Genomic DNA, 20960 nt, shown 5'->3' on the forward strand with positions numbered 1-20960 from the left:
GTGAACATGTATGTGTGCGGGAGCTGGAGTATTACATATCCAGTGTTCCTGATGAACGTCAACTATCTATCTATCTATCTATCTATCTATCTATGATTCTAGTTATGCTATATTTTTATAATACAATTTAAAATTTAACAAATCTTTATTTTCTAGCTTGGCCTAAATGTTTTCTCTTTCAACTTTTTCCACCATCACTTGTTTTGCTCTTTTATGACCAATCACAGAGCTTCATTACTGGACAGCTCCTTAGAATGTGTTTTGCATGCTCATGTTACCCAAAATGTAAATATAGAATAGACCTCTACTTTTTGCTGATAACAGACAAACCATTTTTCGCACATTTAGCAGCTGTAGCACTCACTAATGTAATAATTACCTGGAAATGTAATACAATTTACACTTAACCTGAGTGAAAATGTAGTAAAACACAATAATGAAATAATTTGTAATGTAAATAATGTAATGTAAGACAATGTCCTGACTAATATTGTGATAAAATGTTTTCAATAAGAATCACTGTTGACTGAGATGAAAAAGAACATTTCTCGGAGATTGAATCACGACTGTTTTGCCTTCATCACTCGCTTGTGTTACGTTAGCCATCTTCTGAAGCTTTTGTCATTTTCTGATGGTGTCTAATCTAACATCCACTCCGGTCTAATGGACAATCCTTGCACAACAACCAATCAGCATAGATATGGGCGGGTTCTTTTCCAATTGATATGGATTTTAGTTATATGCATCTTTGCATCTCTTGTACATTTCAAATTGGAATCAGTGTCAAATGTTATTTTGAGTAGGCTAATGACGGCTAATGACACCAACAGTATTATACATTTTGTATACTTGCACACTTTACATTTACAAAATTACATTATCCTTTAAAATTATTACATCATCAGTTTTGAAAAACAATGACCCACCTGAAAGTTATTACAGTATCGGTAAAACATGTTATTACAATATCAATCAGTTCAGATCAAGTTATTACATTATTGGGTTTTATTACATTTTCGATCAGGTTAAGTGCAAATTCTATTACATTTTCAGGCGTTATTAGGTTTTTAGCAAAACTATCACATTATTAGATGCTACAAACCCCTTATAGTGTACGTGCAGCGACCATTCAAGGTTGAATGTGTAGGAATCTTTGTCAGAGGTGAAAGAGTAGGAAATTAAGATGACACAGATCTTAATGACCACAAAGTAGTAATTTTGTGTTTAGTAGCAAAAGGTTACCTGTAAAGGAAGGTTTTGTACTGAACATTTTGTATATGGATTGTGGTTAGTCTATATGACATGTTTATTTTTTTCTAGAAATGGAAAAGTCTAATGTGTCTCATGTTAATCTCATTTCAAGCATGTTGAATCTGTTTTATGTGTTCTTTCTAAATTAATTTTATTTTAAGTGTGATGTTATAGAAGTGTCAGGAGACAAGTTTCATATAGTCACTAACAGTGGCTATCTTGGCAATATTTGTATAGCTTTTTATCATAGTCCCATGTCATACCTAAACCCATATCATATAATCAAACAAAGGAATCTGGGACAAAGTAAAAGAATATTGTCATAAATGAGGGACCATTGACCATTTAGCATCAGATGGATAGAAGGGATGAATGAATGAATAAATCAGGGAACAATGAGATTTCCATAGTAGAGGAGGAGGAGGGCATGGCTGTCTGATATATAATACATGTAGCTAGTCATTTATTTATTACCATAGAATGAGAGCCTCCTCTTCTTGGATTAAATTGCAATTTGTTGTCAGGAAGCATGTAATGAATACATATCAGATGCACACCCTGTCTCTCTTTTTATTCTATCACATTTTCTCTACCTCTCTCTCTCTGCTCTGCTCTTTGAATTTTTTGTCTTTTTGACTCTACCCCCATCTCTCCAGCTCATTTCCTCTCTGTTTTTCTGATGGTCTGTCATATTGATGTGACATTTTCAGCTGTGCTGTATAATGTACCCCTTTATATGTACATGTGTATGCATATTTGTGTGTACACATATTTTAGGTTCGTATATATGTGATACATATTTGAGAGTTTTGTATGTGTCTGTCATGCTCCGATTGTTATTTATTTATTATCACATACCTCTGTCTCAGACCACTTGCATGTGCTGTGGGTGGAAAACTGTGTGCAAACTTGTCCACTTATTTATCTACTGTGTCTGTGCATTTTTTAAATCTAAAAATAAATAAATCTCTCTCTCACCTTAGTACAGGCCTCTGAGGAGATGTCCTCATCTGCAGGCTGTAACGGAGTGGGCCTGGTGCGTTCGAGTGGGCAGGGGGAGACCAGGATACATTAAGACTGGCACTAGTTGCATGGGCCTGCCTCGGAGGTGACAGCCCATCTGGGGCTATGAAGAGAGGGAGAGACAAGTAGGTGAGAGGAAGACAGGACGAAGGAACAGGTGATGAAGGAAGGATGGAGGTGGTGAAAAAGAGATGGAGGGATGAAATGAGGACAGCTGAGGAGTAAAACAAACAAAACAGCAAGAAAACCAAACACAAAAATAGATTATAAAAGTTAGATCAATGTTATATTGACATCAATCTCATTGGTGAACTGCATCCTAAACAAATGGCACTTGCCCTCCATCTAGGAAAGATGAGACAGGAGCGAAGAGAGAGAAGGTAAGAACAAAAGTGGGGGGAAAATAACAGCAAAAGAAAAAATATTCCTTGTAAAGGAGGCTGGGAGATATACAACCACTACGATTTCTCTCTCTCTCTTTTTTGCCCACACACACGCACACAGCGTTATGACCCCACTCTCTCAACAGTGCCCCTCTTTTCCAGCTAAGCATGATAGCACAGTGCTAGTGTTGGAAAATCAGTAAAAACATCTTGATTCATCGGCATGATAGCCGTGCTCTTAACAGAAACAGAGAACGTGCAAGGAAAGATAGAATAGGAAAGAGATAAGGACAACAAATAGAAGGAGGAAATGAGAGTAGCTGTAGTGTTGACTATGACTAAAATAAGAGTAGGCCCTCCGATGTATAAAGTGACCCTTCAATCAAACACACTGCTCTCTTTCCACTACAACAAGACTGATTGCTAAAGACATCTTATCCTACAGATGGCACGCACGCGCGCGCACAAACACACACACACACACACACACACACACATTTAAAAAAAGCCTCAAAATGCTCTTTGAACACTGGTTCAGAATATTAGTGATGGTTCACAAACATAAATCTTCACTCTAATTCACATTTATATATTGGTATGTACACAGAAACACACATTTAAAAAACATGACAGAAATACATTTTCAAATTTCCTTACAGCCCACCTGTCACTGTGTTTGCAGTTTTTGTCTGTTGGTGTGTAAGTTGTTGGGGCTAAAAAGTTACTGACTAATGTTTTATCAATCGGTTTTAAAGAAGGACAGAAAATGCAGAAACAAAAGAAAAAAAACTAAAAATGAATTAACTGGAATGGATAAAAAAGAAACAAAACACAATTGAAGCAAGACCCAGCTTTGGGCGTCACTTCTATTCAGTATTTATGGATATCAAGTTCAGTCTGTGTTTCTTTTCAGTTTCTTAACTATTTTATATATACTATATTATTGCAGATGTCAACTCCACTCGATTAGAGTCACTATGCAACTACAAAGTAGATCTAAAGCACTAGTGATTTCTTTGCAAGCTTAATGATTGTTAGTAGTTTTTTTTTAATTTAGTTTAGGATCTGCTTTTTAATAGAAATGTTTTTACAGCTAAAACAGGATTTGATATATTATCGGATCAATAAGATAAATCGATAATTTAATTAATAGAATATTTTCGATGCTTTTTAATAAAGAAGACAGTAGATCAGTAGAATTGTCATTCCCTGAGTGTGTGTGTGTGTGTAATTCTTGAAACATGCGTTGATTTCTGCCTCTCTGACACACACACACACACACACACATGCACAAAACACATACATCACAAAGACACACACCGTTGGTGAGCCTGTGTCTCTCTCATGCTGTGTTAGCAGGTACAATATCAGAGGTGTCACTAATCGTTTTAAACTATGCACTTTTATGTTCACTTCTCTCTCTCTGCTCTCCTCCTCCTCTGCTCTTCTGTCTATTGCTCCACTATCTTCTCTCTGTTCTTTCATAGAACAAGGACGCATCAAGACAGTTTGCCTTAAAGAAGTCTAAAGAGATGCCAGAGGCACAGAGGTAGAAAGAGAGATAGAAAGAGAGGAAACGTCTGGTATTTAAAATTTATACTTTCTTATGCCTTTGTTTTGAACTTGAACAGTAGAACTTTCCGAAGTCTGTCTTCTGTTGTTCTCTGACTGATACATGGGTGTGGTGTGGGGTGTGTGTATGTGTATGTATTCAACACTTTTGTTAACATTAGCTAAAGTGGTAAAAATGTGCGTCTATAGGTGTATGTATTGCTGCCTAGTTACCATTATCTCCAGACTGCTCTGATCAGCTTTGGCATTTATCAGTATGCACAGTATGCATTCTACACAATTACAAAGACACATCCACAACAAACACACAAACGCTGTGTAAATCAGAATATGTGTTCAGACCATTAACTGAAGTCAATGATGTGTGTGTGTGTGTGTGTGTGTGTGTGTGTGTGTGTGTCTCTGTGTGATTGTGTTTGTCACTGCTACTCATTGAATAATTCTTTTTCTTTTTCTTTTCTTTTGCATGGCACGCTATAAAAATGAACCTTTCCAGTTCATAAGAATGGCAATTAAAATCAGAGTAATGTCATACAAATGTTACAATGGTTCATGGCTTGTGTGTAGAGGTAGTAACAAAGGTACCATTATAGCCATTTAAATCAGATCATACACAATTTAGTGGAGGACCAAACCGCCTTTATGTAATGGAGGCCATAACCATACAATTATACTTAGTTATCTTCTAAGTATGTATATGATCAAGAGTATGTGTGTGCAGATTTAGATTTCTATTGAAAATCCTGTTTGTAAAATGTAGTCTGGTGGCAGGAGACCCTTTACTGTATCTGTGTTTTTGTGTGTGTGTACCTGCTGGGGGCGTAGTAACATTGAATGGCAGGCTCTCAACACAACCCTTTGTGTTACAACCTCTGATCCAGAAGCTGTAGTTGGTGTAAGGCTGTAGGTCAGTCACGGACAACCAGCTGCCTGCTGCTGAACTTCCATCCAACACACCATCACCATCTAAGAGACAGAGAGTCACACAAAGAGACATGTAAGGTCCTAGGCCAAGCATTGGGGTATATATCTGTGAAAGGAGGAGGAAGATGTGAATGTCTTGCACATCTGATTGTTTTCATGGCACATTTATTGATTAGGGTCATTACTGTGATGGCTAAAAAAAGCAATTTATAAAAGATACATTCAACAACATAGAAAAAATAGAGGGGTTTGAGTGGGAGTACTGACTGAGATTAACTGAGAGTGATCAAAAGAGAGAGGTCTCCATACCCAGGTTATGCAAGGATAGTCAAAGAAGAAGGATCAGAAAATTACAATATGTAAGCCTATCCAATATATTTAGATGGACACACACACACACACACACACACACATCATTTTGTGTGAACTGATAAAGGCAGTGTGTATCAAAGAATCAAGGGTTTGTGGGTAACTAGAGCGAAACCCCATCTCTCTCTTTCTTCCACACCTCTTCTATCCTTCTCTCCACTCATTTTAATCTGTCTCTTCCTCTGTGAGAAGCAGATCAAAGTCCCTGACTGGCTGTGTGTGTGTGTGTGTGTGTGTGTGTGTGTGTTTCTGACAGAGCGAGCGAGAGAGAGAGAGAAAGAGAGAGAGAGAGAGAGAGAGAGAGAGAGAGAGTGAGAGAGACTTGCTGAATATGTGTGGGTTAAAGGATGATTGTGTGTTCTGCCATTTCCCCATGCTCATGTTCTCATCTTGTTCAATTTTATTCTTCCCCTTTTATTTCCATGTCCAGTTCTCTTCTATTTTGTTAGTCTCATCCGCTGTTTTGTTGTTCTTCACGTCTTATGTTGTTTTTACTTGCAATCTTTTCTAATACATCTATGGAAATATGAGCTTCTCATATCTCCTCTCGCTGTATACTATTGTTTACCAATACTTGTCTTTGTTCTTCCTTCCATCTTCATGCCACTGTATTGCTCTGAGTCCTACTGTATATCATCTCCTCTCTCAAGTCACTGGCAATAAAAAACCTTGTCTTTACTACACTACTCCAGATTGATTACTCCTTCTTTTACTTCCCCATTTCATGCCTGACTTTCAGTCTGAGTTGGCATTGTTGGTGAGGAATGTGTTTGTGTGTGTAAGTGTACAAGTGTGTATCTGCATCCATATTAAACTTTTCTACCCATCTTTGCAAACAAAAACCTCACTTAACTACCCCACTTAGCGGTCTTGAAATTGGTAATAATATTAATTGCACTCACTCTCTCTGCTTCTCCTCATAGTTGTTGGATTCATCTACCAACCCTTTGTAGGCTGGCTGCGGTTTGCCTTGGACCAGCTCTTAGTTATGCTGCTATAGTTTTAGACTGCCGGGGGACTTCCTTTGACACACTGGGCTCCTCTCTCCTTCCATCTGTGTGCATTCATGTCCCAGTAATGCTTGTTACTAACTTAGCTACGAGGAGCTTATTCCCCCGGAGTCCTTATGTTTTCTCGCCTCGCAGTTTTCTTTGGATTGGGGTGGCACCTGCATCTTTTTTTTGCAACTGCTGCCATGGTCCTGCTCGACGCCCTGCTACGCCCTGCACTGCTACTACTATTATTTTTAGTCATAGTTCTATTGTCTTCATTGGTACTATAATTCCAACTGCTATAATTGTTATGAATCATACTTCTCCATATCTGTATCAGTGTCTCTGTGTCCCAACCGGCAGCGACAGATGGCCGCCCACCAAGTTCAGGGCCTGTCTGAGGTTTCTGCCTGTAAAAAGGAAGTTTTTTTTCGCCACTGTCGCACCAAATGGTTGCTCTTGGGGGGGAAATTGTTGAGTCTTTGTAAATTATAGTGTGGTCTACACCTACTCTATCTGTAAAGTGTCCTGAGATAACTCCTGTTGTGATTTGACACTATAAATAAAATTAAATTGAAAGAAAGTAGCAGTGACTAGTGTATTATATAGCATGCCTAAGAACTATGAATATCATTAAATAGTGTTCTAGGAAAACCAAGCAGTATCATAATAATCCCTATATAAGAAGAAAATAAATATACACTCATTTCCACCACTGAGCACTTTTACTATCAGAGAAAATGTGCTGTCAGTAGTCCAAATGAAAACAATGGATCCTGTCCAAGTTGTCTGATTTGTTGTGGGGAATGATTTCTTTTCTCAGTTATCATAGAGTACAGACAGACAAGTAAAATGGATCTTTATTTCTTTATTACTTGAAGTTTTATTTGATCTAACATCATTTAATAGTTTTCAAAAATCTTGTCTAAATGGGGCTGTACACGACTTTCAGAACGTTAAATATAGCAGTAAACAACTATTTGCTATGTAAAGATATAGTGGAGTTAATGTCTTTGTTTTTTTTCATTGAGGGTGTTTTAAGTTTGGAAGTTTATTTGATTAGGACAATGCACATTAATCAACATTTCTGTAAATGCGCCAGTGTTAGCCAGTCGGCTAATTTTCAACTATATTTTTCTGTATTTTGAGTACAACACTTTTAAAGTAGTAAGTACATTTTAAAATTCATTCTATCTATTACGAGTAGTTCTGTTCACCACACCACTAAAGTTGTACTTTCCCAGAGACCTCCAGGTAAAGTTGTAAATGCCATGAGAATTAACACTGATCACAAGAAATGTTTGTCATTCTAGTACTTTGAGATGTCAGTGTCACTTTTTATGTGGTCAATCACAGCACACTTTTCTGTGTCACAGACTATATGGACCTTCTTCACGGCAGACATTTTGACTTATAATAGGAGGAAAATCACAGGTGAAACAAATTGTTAACGATGGCTCAGTTCCATTAAGTGTCCTAGTTAGCAATGCGAGCCATGCCAGTGAGCCAGAGTGCCAATACCAGGCCCTAGAGGTAATGCAGTCATGGTTAATATTATTAATTACAGATGTACTTTTCCTGTTATGAAATACCAATTTGCCTGCTGTCTCCGTCAGTGACCATTCTTTTTTATACCTTTTATTGATATCTATATAGCTGTACATTTTCGTCATCTGTACTGATTCTGTACTATTTTAGTATATTGAATACAGTGAATGTAACAATTGCTTGCAAATGACAAGATTGAAGTTCTAATTACTGGAGCAAAGGCCCAAATTATGAAACTCTGCACTGACTATGTGTGTCTTTTAATTGTGATCTGAAATGCTATGTCCATTCATTTGCTGCCTGATAAGTAAGTAAGAACAAAACTTTACAGATTCTGCTGGTTTCTGATGGACTAGTGCCTGAAAGCATTTCTGGCATGCTTTAAAGATAACAACTTGTCATGATGCTTTGACAGCACTGACCAGCATGAATGAGACCTACAGAGAAGCAGCTTTTACTCTTTACCTCTATTTTTTTATGTCCACTACGCCTCCAGGGCAGCCTGACCTGAGAGTATTACAGTCTAGCAACAAGCAAAATGTCAAGACACACCTTTTTAGCATAGTTTTTGGGGTTTGAGTAATGATATGTTATGGTCTTATAAAACCCCCAAGTCTCAAACTAAATAGCAGTGTGTATATTGAATAACTGGATGTGTAGTGAAGACACACAGAAAATGTGGCAGGTTTAGTAAGCAATTCAGGCTGTCTTTAAGTCCTAATCTACATTTCTATCTGCCTAGTGAGAAAATGTGTGATGAATGCAGTATCATTTGAAAAGGCAGAATATAGTACTCTAAATATCAGTTGCTTGGTAAATATTTGACATTGTGTATTACCTGTGCATGTCTTTATGTATGTGTGCTGCCAGGTGTAGATGTTCAGGGTTCCTGTTCATGTAGTGTCTGTATTTAGTGTGTGTGGGTGTGAGAGAGAGAGAGAGAGAGAGAGAGAGAGAGAGAGCGAGAGAGAGAGAGCGCGAGAGAGCGAGAGAGAGAGCGAGAGAGAGCGAGAGAGAGAGAGCAAGAGAGAGAGAGAGAGAGCGAGCGAGCGCACAGCTGTATGTGTTACCTTTGCTTTTATAGTACAGTGTGTAGCTGAGGTTCCCATTTGGTCTAGGTGGGGCTGTCCAGCGGGCTCGGAGTGATCGAGAGCTCTGATTGGTCAGTTCCAGCAGTATAGGGCCTTCTGGGGCCATCTGTAAGGTACGCATCTCCACCTGATTTAAAGAAAAAAAGACAAACAAGCACACTTCACAGAAGAACAAACATGTAGCATATGCAGATACAACAATCTATATACACAGTATATAGATTATATAAAAAACATATAATAAAATATGTCCCCCATTCGATTAGGGTAATCATTTTGAGATATTTCACTTTTTAAATATGTGTTACAATATGTGTTACAATATAATACTTTAACCAGTTTGAGTTTGAAATGAAACCACTCTACACATCTGGCCCATATTACTTCTATCTCTAGTTTTCTATCTATTTTTTTATTTCCCCTTCTCTCTCTCTCTGTCTCTCCTGTCACATTCCTCTCTTTTCTCTCAATCCACTCACACTGCTCCTTCTCTCTTTCCACCATCACCCTGCTCGTTTCTTCTGTCTCACACCCGTGACCCTCTCCTCTGCTGCCATTCACATCCTCATTTCCACCTCATCTCTCAATTTGTTCTGACTATTTACTCTATCCTCATGATTTCACTCTTTTATCCCTAAACTCCCTTCTTGCTTGACTCCTTTCTTCTCCTTTTCCCATCCACCCTGTCATCTCCTCTTCTCCCCTTCATCCTGTTCTTACCCCTCCCCTTCCCACCATTCCTGTCCTCCTGTTCTGCTGGGTCAGCTATTCTCCTGGCGTTTGACTAAATATGGCGTCCGTATTGGAAAAATGCCCCAAAATATAGCCTGTCGTCACAGACATCGTTGAGCGTGGAGTGGCATTTGCTACCAAATGTCACTGTCGCCACACCAACCTCGTTATTGAGTCGGGAGAATCGATCACCTTTATGACACTCAGTGACACAGACGCACACACAGACACACTTACACATACACGCACACACATACACTTTGTTAAGTGTCTGAGTAGGCATAGTTACAGCGATAATCTGCATCATAAAAATAGTGTACACATTTTGCTGCTTTGGCTGTTTCGTTTCACCAAATTTGATATGATTCATCCAATAGAGAATTTTATGGAGCTTTTACTTTTGTTGCACTAAATGCTCTAAAAAGTGTTGCGTAGGTCTAGAGAAAAAAATTGTATATTGCCGAAGTAGAGTTTTATGTGTTTTTAGCAGTGCAAACTGCAATTCATGTGAAAAAATACTGTGCAAGACACTAAGAAGTGAGCTCAGAAGTTCACAGAAAAAAGGTGAGCTTTTGCAGAAATTGCAAGGACAAATATGTTTTAGTATTGCCAACACTGCTTGATTACTCAGTGGTCACTATGCAGAAAAACCACAGCAATTACTTATAAAGCATGCCTGTCTTAAATATATCACAAATGATCTTGCAGTGTATCCTATTAATCAATAAATTAATTAATTAGTGTGTTATCTTGTAAGACGTTCACTGACCATTGGTCCCTTGCCACAGCCCTGTGCTGTACAGGCCTGTAGCCTGAGTAGGTGTCGGCTCCATGGAGAGAGTCCCTCCACCACGAAGAACCTCTGGGAGGAACTGGAGTTTGAAATGAGAACTCCATCCAGCCAGAGACCATAACTGGTGATAATGCCTGTCAAAAAAACACATCTGATAATGACATGAAAATATAAAAATGGCATGACAAACTGTTTTCATGCCACAGTAGGCTTGACATTTTAGCCAGGCCACTAATGACTGGAGCTTTCTTGAGTGACTGTAAACAAGTTTTCGTGTTTATTGTCCCTAAAGAAGTTTAATGTATGTGAGTATCTCTGTACAGCACATAATTCACCTTGTAAACATAATCAATGTGTTGCATTCATTCCCTGCCCTGAACCACCTCGGTCAACACAACCTCGTCACCCTAACTCTAATGCCCAACTATGAAACAAAACATTTGTAAATGGCCGAAAAAAATGTCCAAACATATTCGTCATTCATTCATGTTTTAAAATCCATTCATTTAAACATGATGGTGTGATGGCATGTCTTTGAGTCTTGGTCTGAAAGTGTGTTACACATTTTTTTGGCATAATTTTTTCAGAATTTGTATTCTAAGTTGTCCACATATTTTCCTTTCTGACCCTAATCATGCACTGTTGCCAATGCTAACTTTATACATTGTAGGACTATGTCCAGACTATGAGGAATTCAAATTGCAAAGTGAGTTTTGCAATGTTGGGATGCAGTCTAGGTCATTGGATTAAAATGCAAATAAAAACGGACTTAGGGGCTCCAGACCTGCCAGTCATATGTGTCCTAGTGTGATTCAATGATGAAAACAGCACTGAAACGACAAATGTAACCATAGGCGTTTGGAGGATAAAGACCCTCTAAAGGACAGTAGTCCTGGAACAAACTTGCACACACAAATGTGGAATGTGGGTGCAAATAGGTGAGCACTCATCCACAGACACACACACTGACACTCCCTACAGGCACACAAAGATACACACACACACACACACACTAAGATGAGAACTCACACGTGTTCATACACATACATACATGGGCACAATAATTACATTACATTACATCCACCTAATAAAAAAATGAAACAGTACGGTGCCAAATGTGCTTTTCCTTAATAAAAATGCATACAGGGGGCTCAAAAGATCAGTGCTAAGAACTAAGAGTCTATTCTGCTTTAATCATGTGTGGGTTTTATTATTGCTTAATACAGATATACACACCTATCAGGGAAATGAAGACACCAAAACCCCATGGACGCCAACTACATCTGGGAAGCTCTTAATGTGGCCAATCACATGAGTGTGAGAGTGGATGTGTGTATATGTGTGCAGACGTCTCTGTGTGCTTGTGTGTGTGAATAAGCCCATATCAGTATAGGTTGTAATAAAGACAGGTTGGGAAATGAAGCAGCGAATGCATAACAGGCTTATTTCCCCTCTTTGTCTGCGTGTTGCCCCGACCTAATCCCCGAGAGGATTATCCCCCACAAATCCCTGCAGAATTGGGGAGAAGATGGGGAGAGAGAGACACAGAATCTCACTCCTTTGGAACCCATCACCATCAGGATCGTCATTGTTGCTGTCCATTTATGAAAAAAAGAGTAAATGAAAAAAAAGAGGTACTGAGCCCTTCTTTAAGCAAAAATTAAAGCTTTTTAAGCATGAGATAATCGGGTAATCATGATTAAGTGTCTCCTTGTTATAAATTTCTGTCATCAGATGAGAAAAGCTTTAAGTAATTTATCCAGGCTAATATGCACACATATCACATGGTTTATGGTGCAAAATGCACTCATGTGGCATTAAGCGTAAAACACACACAATTCACATTACACACGGACACATTATGGAATTACACATTCTAACGAGCATGGCAGTAACATTTGATAATATGTGGCGGTGCGTTGTATGTTAGAGACTGTGAAATGGGGTGGGAAATCCTAAGATGGTTTTCATCACTCAATTAATTTGGGTCATAAGATGTGCATTTGTTAATAGTTCTTTTTGATTCATGTTTGTGTTTTATTTGTAAAAAATCCACTATTTTAGGTATACCATGTGGTAGATCATGTAACATGAAACTACTATGTTTTAGTTATTTGAAGATGTATTGAACTATGCACTTTTATGCACATCTGATTACTTGATATATATGCTATGTAATGCTGTGATGACAGGAAATGAGGGAGAGAGAGAGAGAGAGAGAGAGGTCCCCAGCTGGACTCGATCTGGGGACTTTGCAGTTCAGTTTTAACCCCTAAGACAGTGTTTCTCAAATGGGGGTAGGCGTACCCCTAGGGGTACTTTGGAGGACTGCAGGGGGGTACGTTACATCTTTGGAAAATGTTTATTTAAAATATATCATTCATGCATAATTCCTAAAATAATGATACACTATGATAATGAATGCATTTAGTGATACATTCTAAATATTTGAAATAAATTGAAAGTATTTAGGTGTTTTTTAAGTTAAAATATCATTCTAAATCAGAAACTGATGGCGTAGCGCTGTATTGTGCCTCTTTATATAGCTAGGCATCTTGTTGCTACCAAAAATGTTTTGTGCTGGTCAGGGGGTACTTGAATAAAAAGATATTTCGATGGGGGTACATTATTGAAATAAGTTTGAGAACCACTGCCCTAAGATATAAGGGTATCCCATGTTTTATTACCTTTTGAAGACGTTTTTTTAAATGGTATCTGGTTTGTACATTTCTTTTACATGTCTTAGTTAATGTTTACATTAATGATAAACAATTGTAAATTGTAGTTTCTTGGATGTTAAATGGGTTAGAGATATATATTTAAATATAGGTAAAAAAAACAGGTGTAGATTTTGAAACGATGTAAGAGCAAGATGTGGCTTTTCTTTTCTTTTTTACGGTTTAGACTGCAATATTGTGCAATATTTTGAGGTTTTGCAAATGTTAATGTAATATCTGTACTTCAGATAGTATACTGATTGATGATGCATCACTCCTAGCACTTTTTCAGAACATACAGAAAATAGTTATGCACAAATAACAAATAATAACTTTTTCATCTAGACAGTTCCAAGCCAGTAGCAGGATTTCAAATTCACATCTAATATACATCAAATACATCTTGTCCAGCTCTGTGCAATGGATTTTAATTGGCTGTAAATAAATTAAACGAAGGTAAGAAGAACAGACAACACTAAGAGAAAAAGGCAATCACTGTGAGTCTAGTTCCAGCCTGCAGTTCTCTATTCAGTCAAAAGGGAGCACTTTTCATCCACTTAAAGGAGCTTGGTGAAGCACTGCCCTCTCATTCCCGCTCTCCGTTAGTCTCTGTCTCAAACTGTATGTTCTCTCCCCTGTCTTTGTCTCTTTCCCCATTCTCTCCGAGTCCTTTATGCCCTCTCCTTTTGGTTTCTCTTCTAGTTTTCCTTTTCTCTAACTGTTTTACCTCTATCTCTTGCACACTCATCTGATTCCCTTTGCACAAAAGGGAAACCTTCACCTGTTTCATAGTCACACGTACGGGATACCTGTACAATGGTACAGTTCTTGATATCTGTGATAGTCTGGGTGATGGTAAATACTGACACTGTGTATTCAAGTCCACAGTTCAACTAATGTTATCCTCATCATGATTCTTGTCAATGTTTCTCCTCTTCTACGTGTTTTATCTCTCACAAGTTTCAGATCACTTTCCTGTATCGAAGAAAATTCCATTTAAAAACAATTTTTTTAAACAAAATCAAAGCTTGTAAGTATTTGCGGATATTTAGTTAAAATTTGACATTATTCTTTAACGTCACTGTTGATAAATGTTTATGTATATTTTAATGTTCTTGGCCATGTATCTGTCTGTATGTGCCAGATAAAGTGTGTGTCCTCTCACCATTCGGAGTATCAGGAGATGTCCAGCTGACATTGAGTGCATGTGGGGACAGAGGTATGACCAGCGGTGCAGGAACATTCTCTGGGGTGCTCTCCTCAGTCTGAGCCATGCTGGGAGGGCTTAAGGTACACCCACCTCCTGTGCAGGCCTGACGTGAACACACAAACATTAATGTGTTTATGAATGTGACAAATGAAAATCAAAAAGATTAAAGAGTAAGGGACTCACAGCAAGCGTGATGGTGTAAGCTGTTCCAGGGGTTAAGTTGCGGAGTGTGTGGTCTTCAAAAAGTTCTGAGCTGTTATAGACTAGCACAGGCACTGCACCATCATGTGACAGGAAGATGGAGTAGAACTCCAAAACGCCATTCACCTGAGAGGGATGGGACCACCTGGAGAGGCAGAGATGGAAATAACAAAATACCTTTACTTTAGTACTGCACTTAAATTCAAATTTAATTCCACTATATTTATTATAAAGCTGTACTGTCAAGTTAATGTACAGATTAAAAATAAGACTTCTTTTTATTAACAAAATTCCTCTGAAGAGACCAAAACTACAAATTGATCCTACAACTTTTTTTCTGTTTAACTACAGACTGTCTAATAGGTTATGTCTTTCTATCACAAAACTCTATTGTTAGAAACACGTAAAATAGCCACACCACTACTTTCGTTGACAGTTTTCTTCACTGTGGTGCACAAGGCCAGTCCAGTTAAAATGTTGGATTGTACAGATAATTTATAATTGTGGCTTAAATTACCATAGTAATATTTCAATAGACATTTAAACATTTTGACATTTATTTATATACTAATATGTAATTCAAAAAGAACGGCCATTCTTTTTGAACACAGACGGCTTCAGTTAAATATACTGTATATTAAAGGAGAAATCCAGCGCAAAATGAACCTAGATAACACATGATTACAGAGTTGACCGTTCTCTGGGATATGTTTTCATGCTAATCAAATGTGACCAGTTTTAGCCCAAACCGCTAATTAGCTTATAACGCTAGTCGTCAGGGCACGAGGAAAGTAATACTGAGGGTTCCTACATGTAAACTGAAGCATTGAGAACTTTGTAAGTGTACAGACAGTTTATTAATAAGATAGTTTATGAAGACAATACCATTCATGTATACATGCGGGTGCCATCTTGGGAAAGCAGTCACGACCAGTCGAACGACGAACTATGTTACTGGTTACATGTATACAAGAATGGTACTGTCTTTCTAAACTATCTTTTTAATAAACTGTACACTTACAAAGTTCTCAATGCTTCGGTTTACATGTAGGGACCCTCATTATGCTACCGTGGAAGTGTGGTGCTATTTTGAGCCTTGTTAGTGGTGTAGAAATTTATAGAAATAGCGATTTCTTTTTACTTTCCTCGTGCCCCGACGACTAGCGTTATAAGCTAATTAGCGGTTTGGGCTAAAACTGGTCACATTAGATTAGCATGAAAACATATCCCAGAGAACGGTTGACTCTGTAATCATGTGTTATTAACCCCTAGGTTCATTTTGTGCCGGATTTCTCCTATAAGATATTACCAGGACTGCTTAAATTTCAATTGTTATAAGTGTCAACTGACTGCAGAATATTCCATTATTTCTACAATTGTGTGTCTATATTGCCGGTTAAAATTTGATTAAAATAAGGTTGTGAAAGAGACAGAGCAACAATTTTAGTATCTGAGGGTTTCCTTGACAGTTCTTTTGTCCTATGACTGCGTGTGTATTGTGTGCACAAACGAGTGTGCTTTCTATCATTGTATTTCTTTCTGCAAGTAGAGATGGAAACAAAATGCAGATAGCTAAGGTTTCTCAGACATGACCCAGAAGCCCGTATACTGTACACAGTTTACTTTCAGATAGGTGTCTCCTTTTCTATATTTAGAACAGGAAGGTCGTCCCCAACAGAGAGAGAGAGAGAGAGAGAGAGAGAGAGAGAGAGAGAGAGAGAGAGAGAGAGAGAGAGGATAAGAGACAGTATGTATAAATAGAAACTTCTTGGCTATCCATTACAGAATTGTAGGAGCTGCTGAATGTGTCTTAATGGTCAACATCTTTCCACTGTACTTTTTAATGTGATGTGATTTCTGACTGTTGATAATGTTGGAGAGATATTCAAGCTATGATGAAATAATTTAGTATGAAAGGTTGTGCAGCCATGAAAAACTTCTAATGTTTCTAAGAGAGCAGGTTTGTTTATTTCAATTCATCCTACCTTGGTAAAATACAGTGCTGCAGTAATACTGTTTTGAAACACAGTGTGTAAATCAGTGGATTTACATACAAATGATGGAACCTGATGTACTTTTCACAATATACAAAATCTGATAATTTCCCCAAGACTTTAAGAATGACAAAACAATAATAAACAATTCCTAAATAAAGGTGCATTAAAACATGTTTTATAAATAGTTCTGCAATTTTTTTAAATCCCTTGGAGTAATCCAACCCTCCTGGTATGGTAGCAGAGGGAGGCCATTTTAAAAAGTGATGGATTCCTTTCTTGGTTCCTCCCATTAAAAGCCAGTTTTTGAATGACTGATGAGTGTGTGTTAGCACACAATTAGCCACTGTGGCTAATCTATCACATTTATTATAAGATTTATATGCTGTCGATTAGCAGTGTGATGTATGTCCACTTTTGAAAAACTAAATCAAAGGGGAATTGTAATAATCTGTATCATAATTCACTGCAGTAATGGTTTTAGAAAACCATTGGTTTTCAAAGTGTGCTTTGAAATTAGTGTGAAACAGACGGGGGCTTTCTCAGCACGTTAAAATGCTTGAGATGCAATAGATTTAAATTCTGCATCATAATACATATGAAGTGTCAACCTGTCTCCTGCACCTTCCCTCCCTCCCATCTTTCCTGCTGTTCTTTACATTGCACAGTCAACAAAACAACATTGGAGCCATCAACTAATTAGTGAAAACATTACGGTATTGAAGATAGAAAGACTTTAAGAGTAAAAGAAAACAAGCTCAGTTAAACCAGAAATAATTGTTTCATTTAAAAAGGTATAGTGAAGATTACATCTGTCCTTAACCTGCCATGTGTCCCATCAGGTTTTCTATGTTTTTTGTGACTGTACACATGTCTCACAGTGTTGGTATTTCTGCAGCTATGTCTGCTTGTGTTGTGTGTGTATGAATGTGTTTGTGTCAGGTAGTGTTAGGTGAGGTCAGGGAATAAATCTGCTGATATTGTTTTGTTCACATCCTGCAGCCTACCTCAACCTTTCTCACAATCCCGCCCCCCCCTCCTCTTTCGCTCTCCTTTTAAACATTCCTTCCATTTCTCTCTGTTCTTTCCATTAAAACTCACAATTTATCTTCCTCTCTTCTCTCCCTTGTCCACTTTCTCCACAGTTGTTCTCTCTCTCTCTCTCTCTCTCTCTCTCTCTCTCTCTCTCTCTCTCTCTCTCGCTCTCTCTGTCTTTCTCAGCTTTTCTCACAGACACAATAGAGAGGTATTGACAAAGTATGATCTCTCAACCTCTGCCTATTACCAATGTGCTAACAAGGCAATACGTAGCCTTCCCACACTTAGTGAATATATAGCTGAAACACATTGCAAAGGCTAAGGCTATGATACATATCCCTGTTCTACAGACAGCAGTACTCTCATGGATGATGTATTACACCTAGTAATTTGTTTTTTGTGCTGTCAACTGTCTATAGACTACAGATAAAAAAGTGTGTTACTTTGTATGGCATAACTGTCAACAGGGGTAAGAGGAAAATATACATTATCTTATTATCTTTAGTAATATGCATTTTTCAAACATGAGTTTACTTCCATATGTTAGTTCTCTTTCAGCATTGTTTTTGCTTTAGATGCCTATTTTTTCCTACTGTTCCTATTTCCTCCCATGACAGATTGCATACCTTTAACACACATTCAATTTAGGATCAATCCTGATATCTGGTAAATTAGAGGAAATCAGTGCATGTCTTCTGAATCATACATCAGGTATTATCAATTGTTATTTTTTCAAAATTATTCTGAACAAATTTTAAGAGAAGGAAAAGTACTCATGAATGAGGCTCAATGCCTCTTTGTCAATAAAACGGCTCTGACAGTACATTCAGGCAGAAATGCTTGTGTATGTTTGTGCACTGCTTATCCAAGACTATCGAAGCATTACCAAGATCACCACATCTTAACCTCGCCATTACCCTCTTACTGTGTGCTTTCATATTACTCCTTCACATTCACCCTCAAATGTCCATTGTTTAACTAAAGTATGTGTGGATATCCCTGTGTGTGTGTGTGTGTGTGTGTGTGTGTGTGTGTGTGTGTGTGTGTGTCTGTGTGTGTGGCTCTGTGCCGTCCTGCCGTGAGTCCCACTGTAAGTGACAGTCAGGACACTAATGGCTTTCACAGAGATTGACTCATACTCACACACACAAAAACCAGGAACATATGCACATGAACATGATGGAAAAAGTGCGGGGGTCTATCTTTTTCTCCATCCCCTCCCTCTAGATGTGAAAGGTCAAGTGCAGAAGAATATTCTGCATGGTAAACACAACCGCAGAAGGTCACTGGCTCCGTCTCACCCTGTCTCTCTCTCTCCTTGTATTTTACACAGACACAACATGTGAAATACAAATGAAAAGCTATCATATTCCTTGAATAACGTATTCTTACCTTGTCCTTTTCAGTGATGCTGAAACAGTTAACACTCACTGTCTCTCTCTCATTTGTGAGTAAATGCTTTGTTAAAAACAACAGTGACACACATGCTTACACTGTATTTGAGTCAGATTCACAAACTGAAATGGCTTTAGTGAACCGTACATATACTGTATATTGAATAAAACACCTAATGTGTCAAGGGGTGTGTGTGTGTGTGTGTGTGTGTGTGTGTGTGTGTGTGTGTGTGCGTGCGCACTTACTCCACCAGAATAGTCCGTGAGTCAAGCAGGGTAAGAGTTGGTGCATGTAGAGGCCCCGGAGGAAGCTGAGAGGTCAGCATAGTAACTTGTGAACTGTTGGTGCAGCCCACTGAAGTGCATGCAGTCAGTACTAAGACATGGGTGGAATACACACCAAGACCTGAAACCCACACACATACAGCAGGAGACAGAATAATACAAATCAAACCACAATGATAGCTCAGTACAGTCTATGGCTCGAAAACCTTAAATTACAAAATAAACCAAAAGTGCTCTCTAACTTGTTATTGTGACATGATTTAATCGTAATTTAACCCAGTCCCTGAATTTTGCCTATTTTTTACAGAATCATTGCTCTCCCCTTTTAGCTGCGTTTCTTAGATTGTTGTTTCTCTTTCAATGTCCATCTCTGCCTCAAAACTACTCTCGATCTGTCTCACTGTGGCAATCTCACTCTCTGTAACACAATCTATTCTTGCACATACTGTATAATTGCTGCCTCTATAATCCTTACAATCACTGTGGACATCAGACACTGCATTATTAACCCAGCATGGATGATATGTGCTCTCATGCATTCATTAACTTACAAAGACAGACACATACACTGTTGGGCAGTGTGATGTTTCGCTAACCATGTGTATGTGTGTGTGTGTGTGTGTGTAAAAACAAATGCCAGATATGACTCTCCTGTGTTTGTGAGTCTGTGTACATCCCTGCATACTCTATTTCTGCATATGTTCCATTGAGAGTGTGTCTTGTATGTGCATACGTGTGTGTGTGTGTGTGAGTGTGTGTGTGTGTGTGTGTGTGTGTGTGTGTGTGTGTGTGAATCTATTCACATCCTGGTGCAGCACTCTAGTCTCAGTGGTGTGAAATGTTTTTCATACCTTCCTTAAGTCTCTTTAATGAAAGCTTTCAAAGCAAATTGTGTGTATGCATGTGCACCAATGTTTAGCGTTCTTTGTTTCTCCGCTGCTTTATTTTCACGTGCGTGTGTTTAGCGCTCTTTTTCAAAGTGCTATTCCCTTGGTAAGAGACGCTCTTTCCTCTTTTAAATGCTAATCCCCCACTCCATTTTGCTTTCCTTCACTCATCCCTTTCTCTTTACTCCGAGGCCCCATCCCTCCACAGCCACATCTATGCTGTGACACACACAGAAACACACACACACACACACACACACACACACACACACACACACACACACACACACACACACACACACACACACAATCTCTCTCTCTCTCTCCTCTTTACCAGTGATGTTGTGTTGTCTGTCTTCCCCCCTGTAGACCATTTGGTTGTTGTGATAGAGAAGGTACTCTGTAATTCTTCCATTGGGCCTATCATTGTAACAAAAAAGTTTTAATTATTATAATATGATTATGTTATATTTAACTTATACTATTTTGATGTTAATCTCTCTGCTGTGTTCAATTAGGGCATCTTTATTCAAGGTGAAAAAATATATATGCTGAA

The 20960-nt window shown here is 38.3% G+C and overlaps 1 protein-coding gene across 1 annotated transcript in view; it reads right to left on the reverse strand.

The window, feature by feature from the left end:
• Positions 1-20960, reverse strand: part of ush2a (Usher syndrome 2A (autosomal recessive, mild)) — a 232310-nt gene that overhangs the window by 97288 nt on the left and 114062 nt on the right. Inside the window, 8 exon segments of the mRNA XM_078251541.1 lie at positions 2230-2377; positions 5040-5195; positions 9133-9280; positions 10655-10812; positions 14561-14708; positions 14789-14951; positions 19479-19638; positions 20739-20824. Coding sequence (XP_078107667.1) covers positions 2230-2377; positions 5040-5195; positions 9133-9280; positions 10655-10812; positions 14561-14708; positions 14789-14951; positions 19479-19638; positions 20739-20824 — 1167 coding nt within the window.

Source organism: Sander vitreus, chromosome 1 (assembly GCF_031162955.1).
Source record: "Sander vitreus isolate 19-12246 chromosome 1, sanVit1, whole genome shotgun sequence".
In the NCBI taxonomy this organism is placed as follows: domain Eukaryota; kingdom Metazoa; phylum Chordata; class Actinopteri; order Perciformes; family Percidae; genus Sander; species Sander vitreus.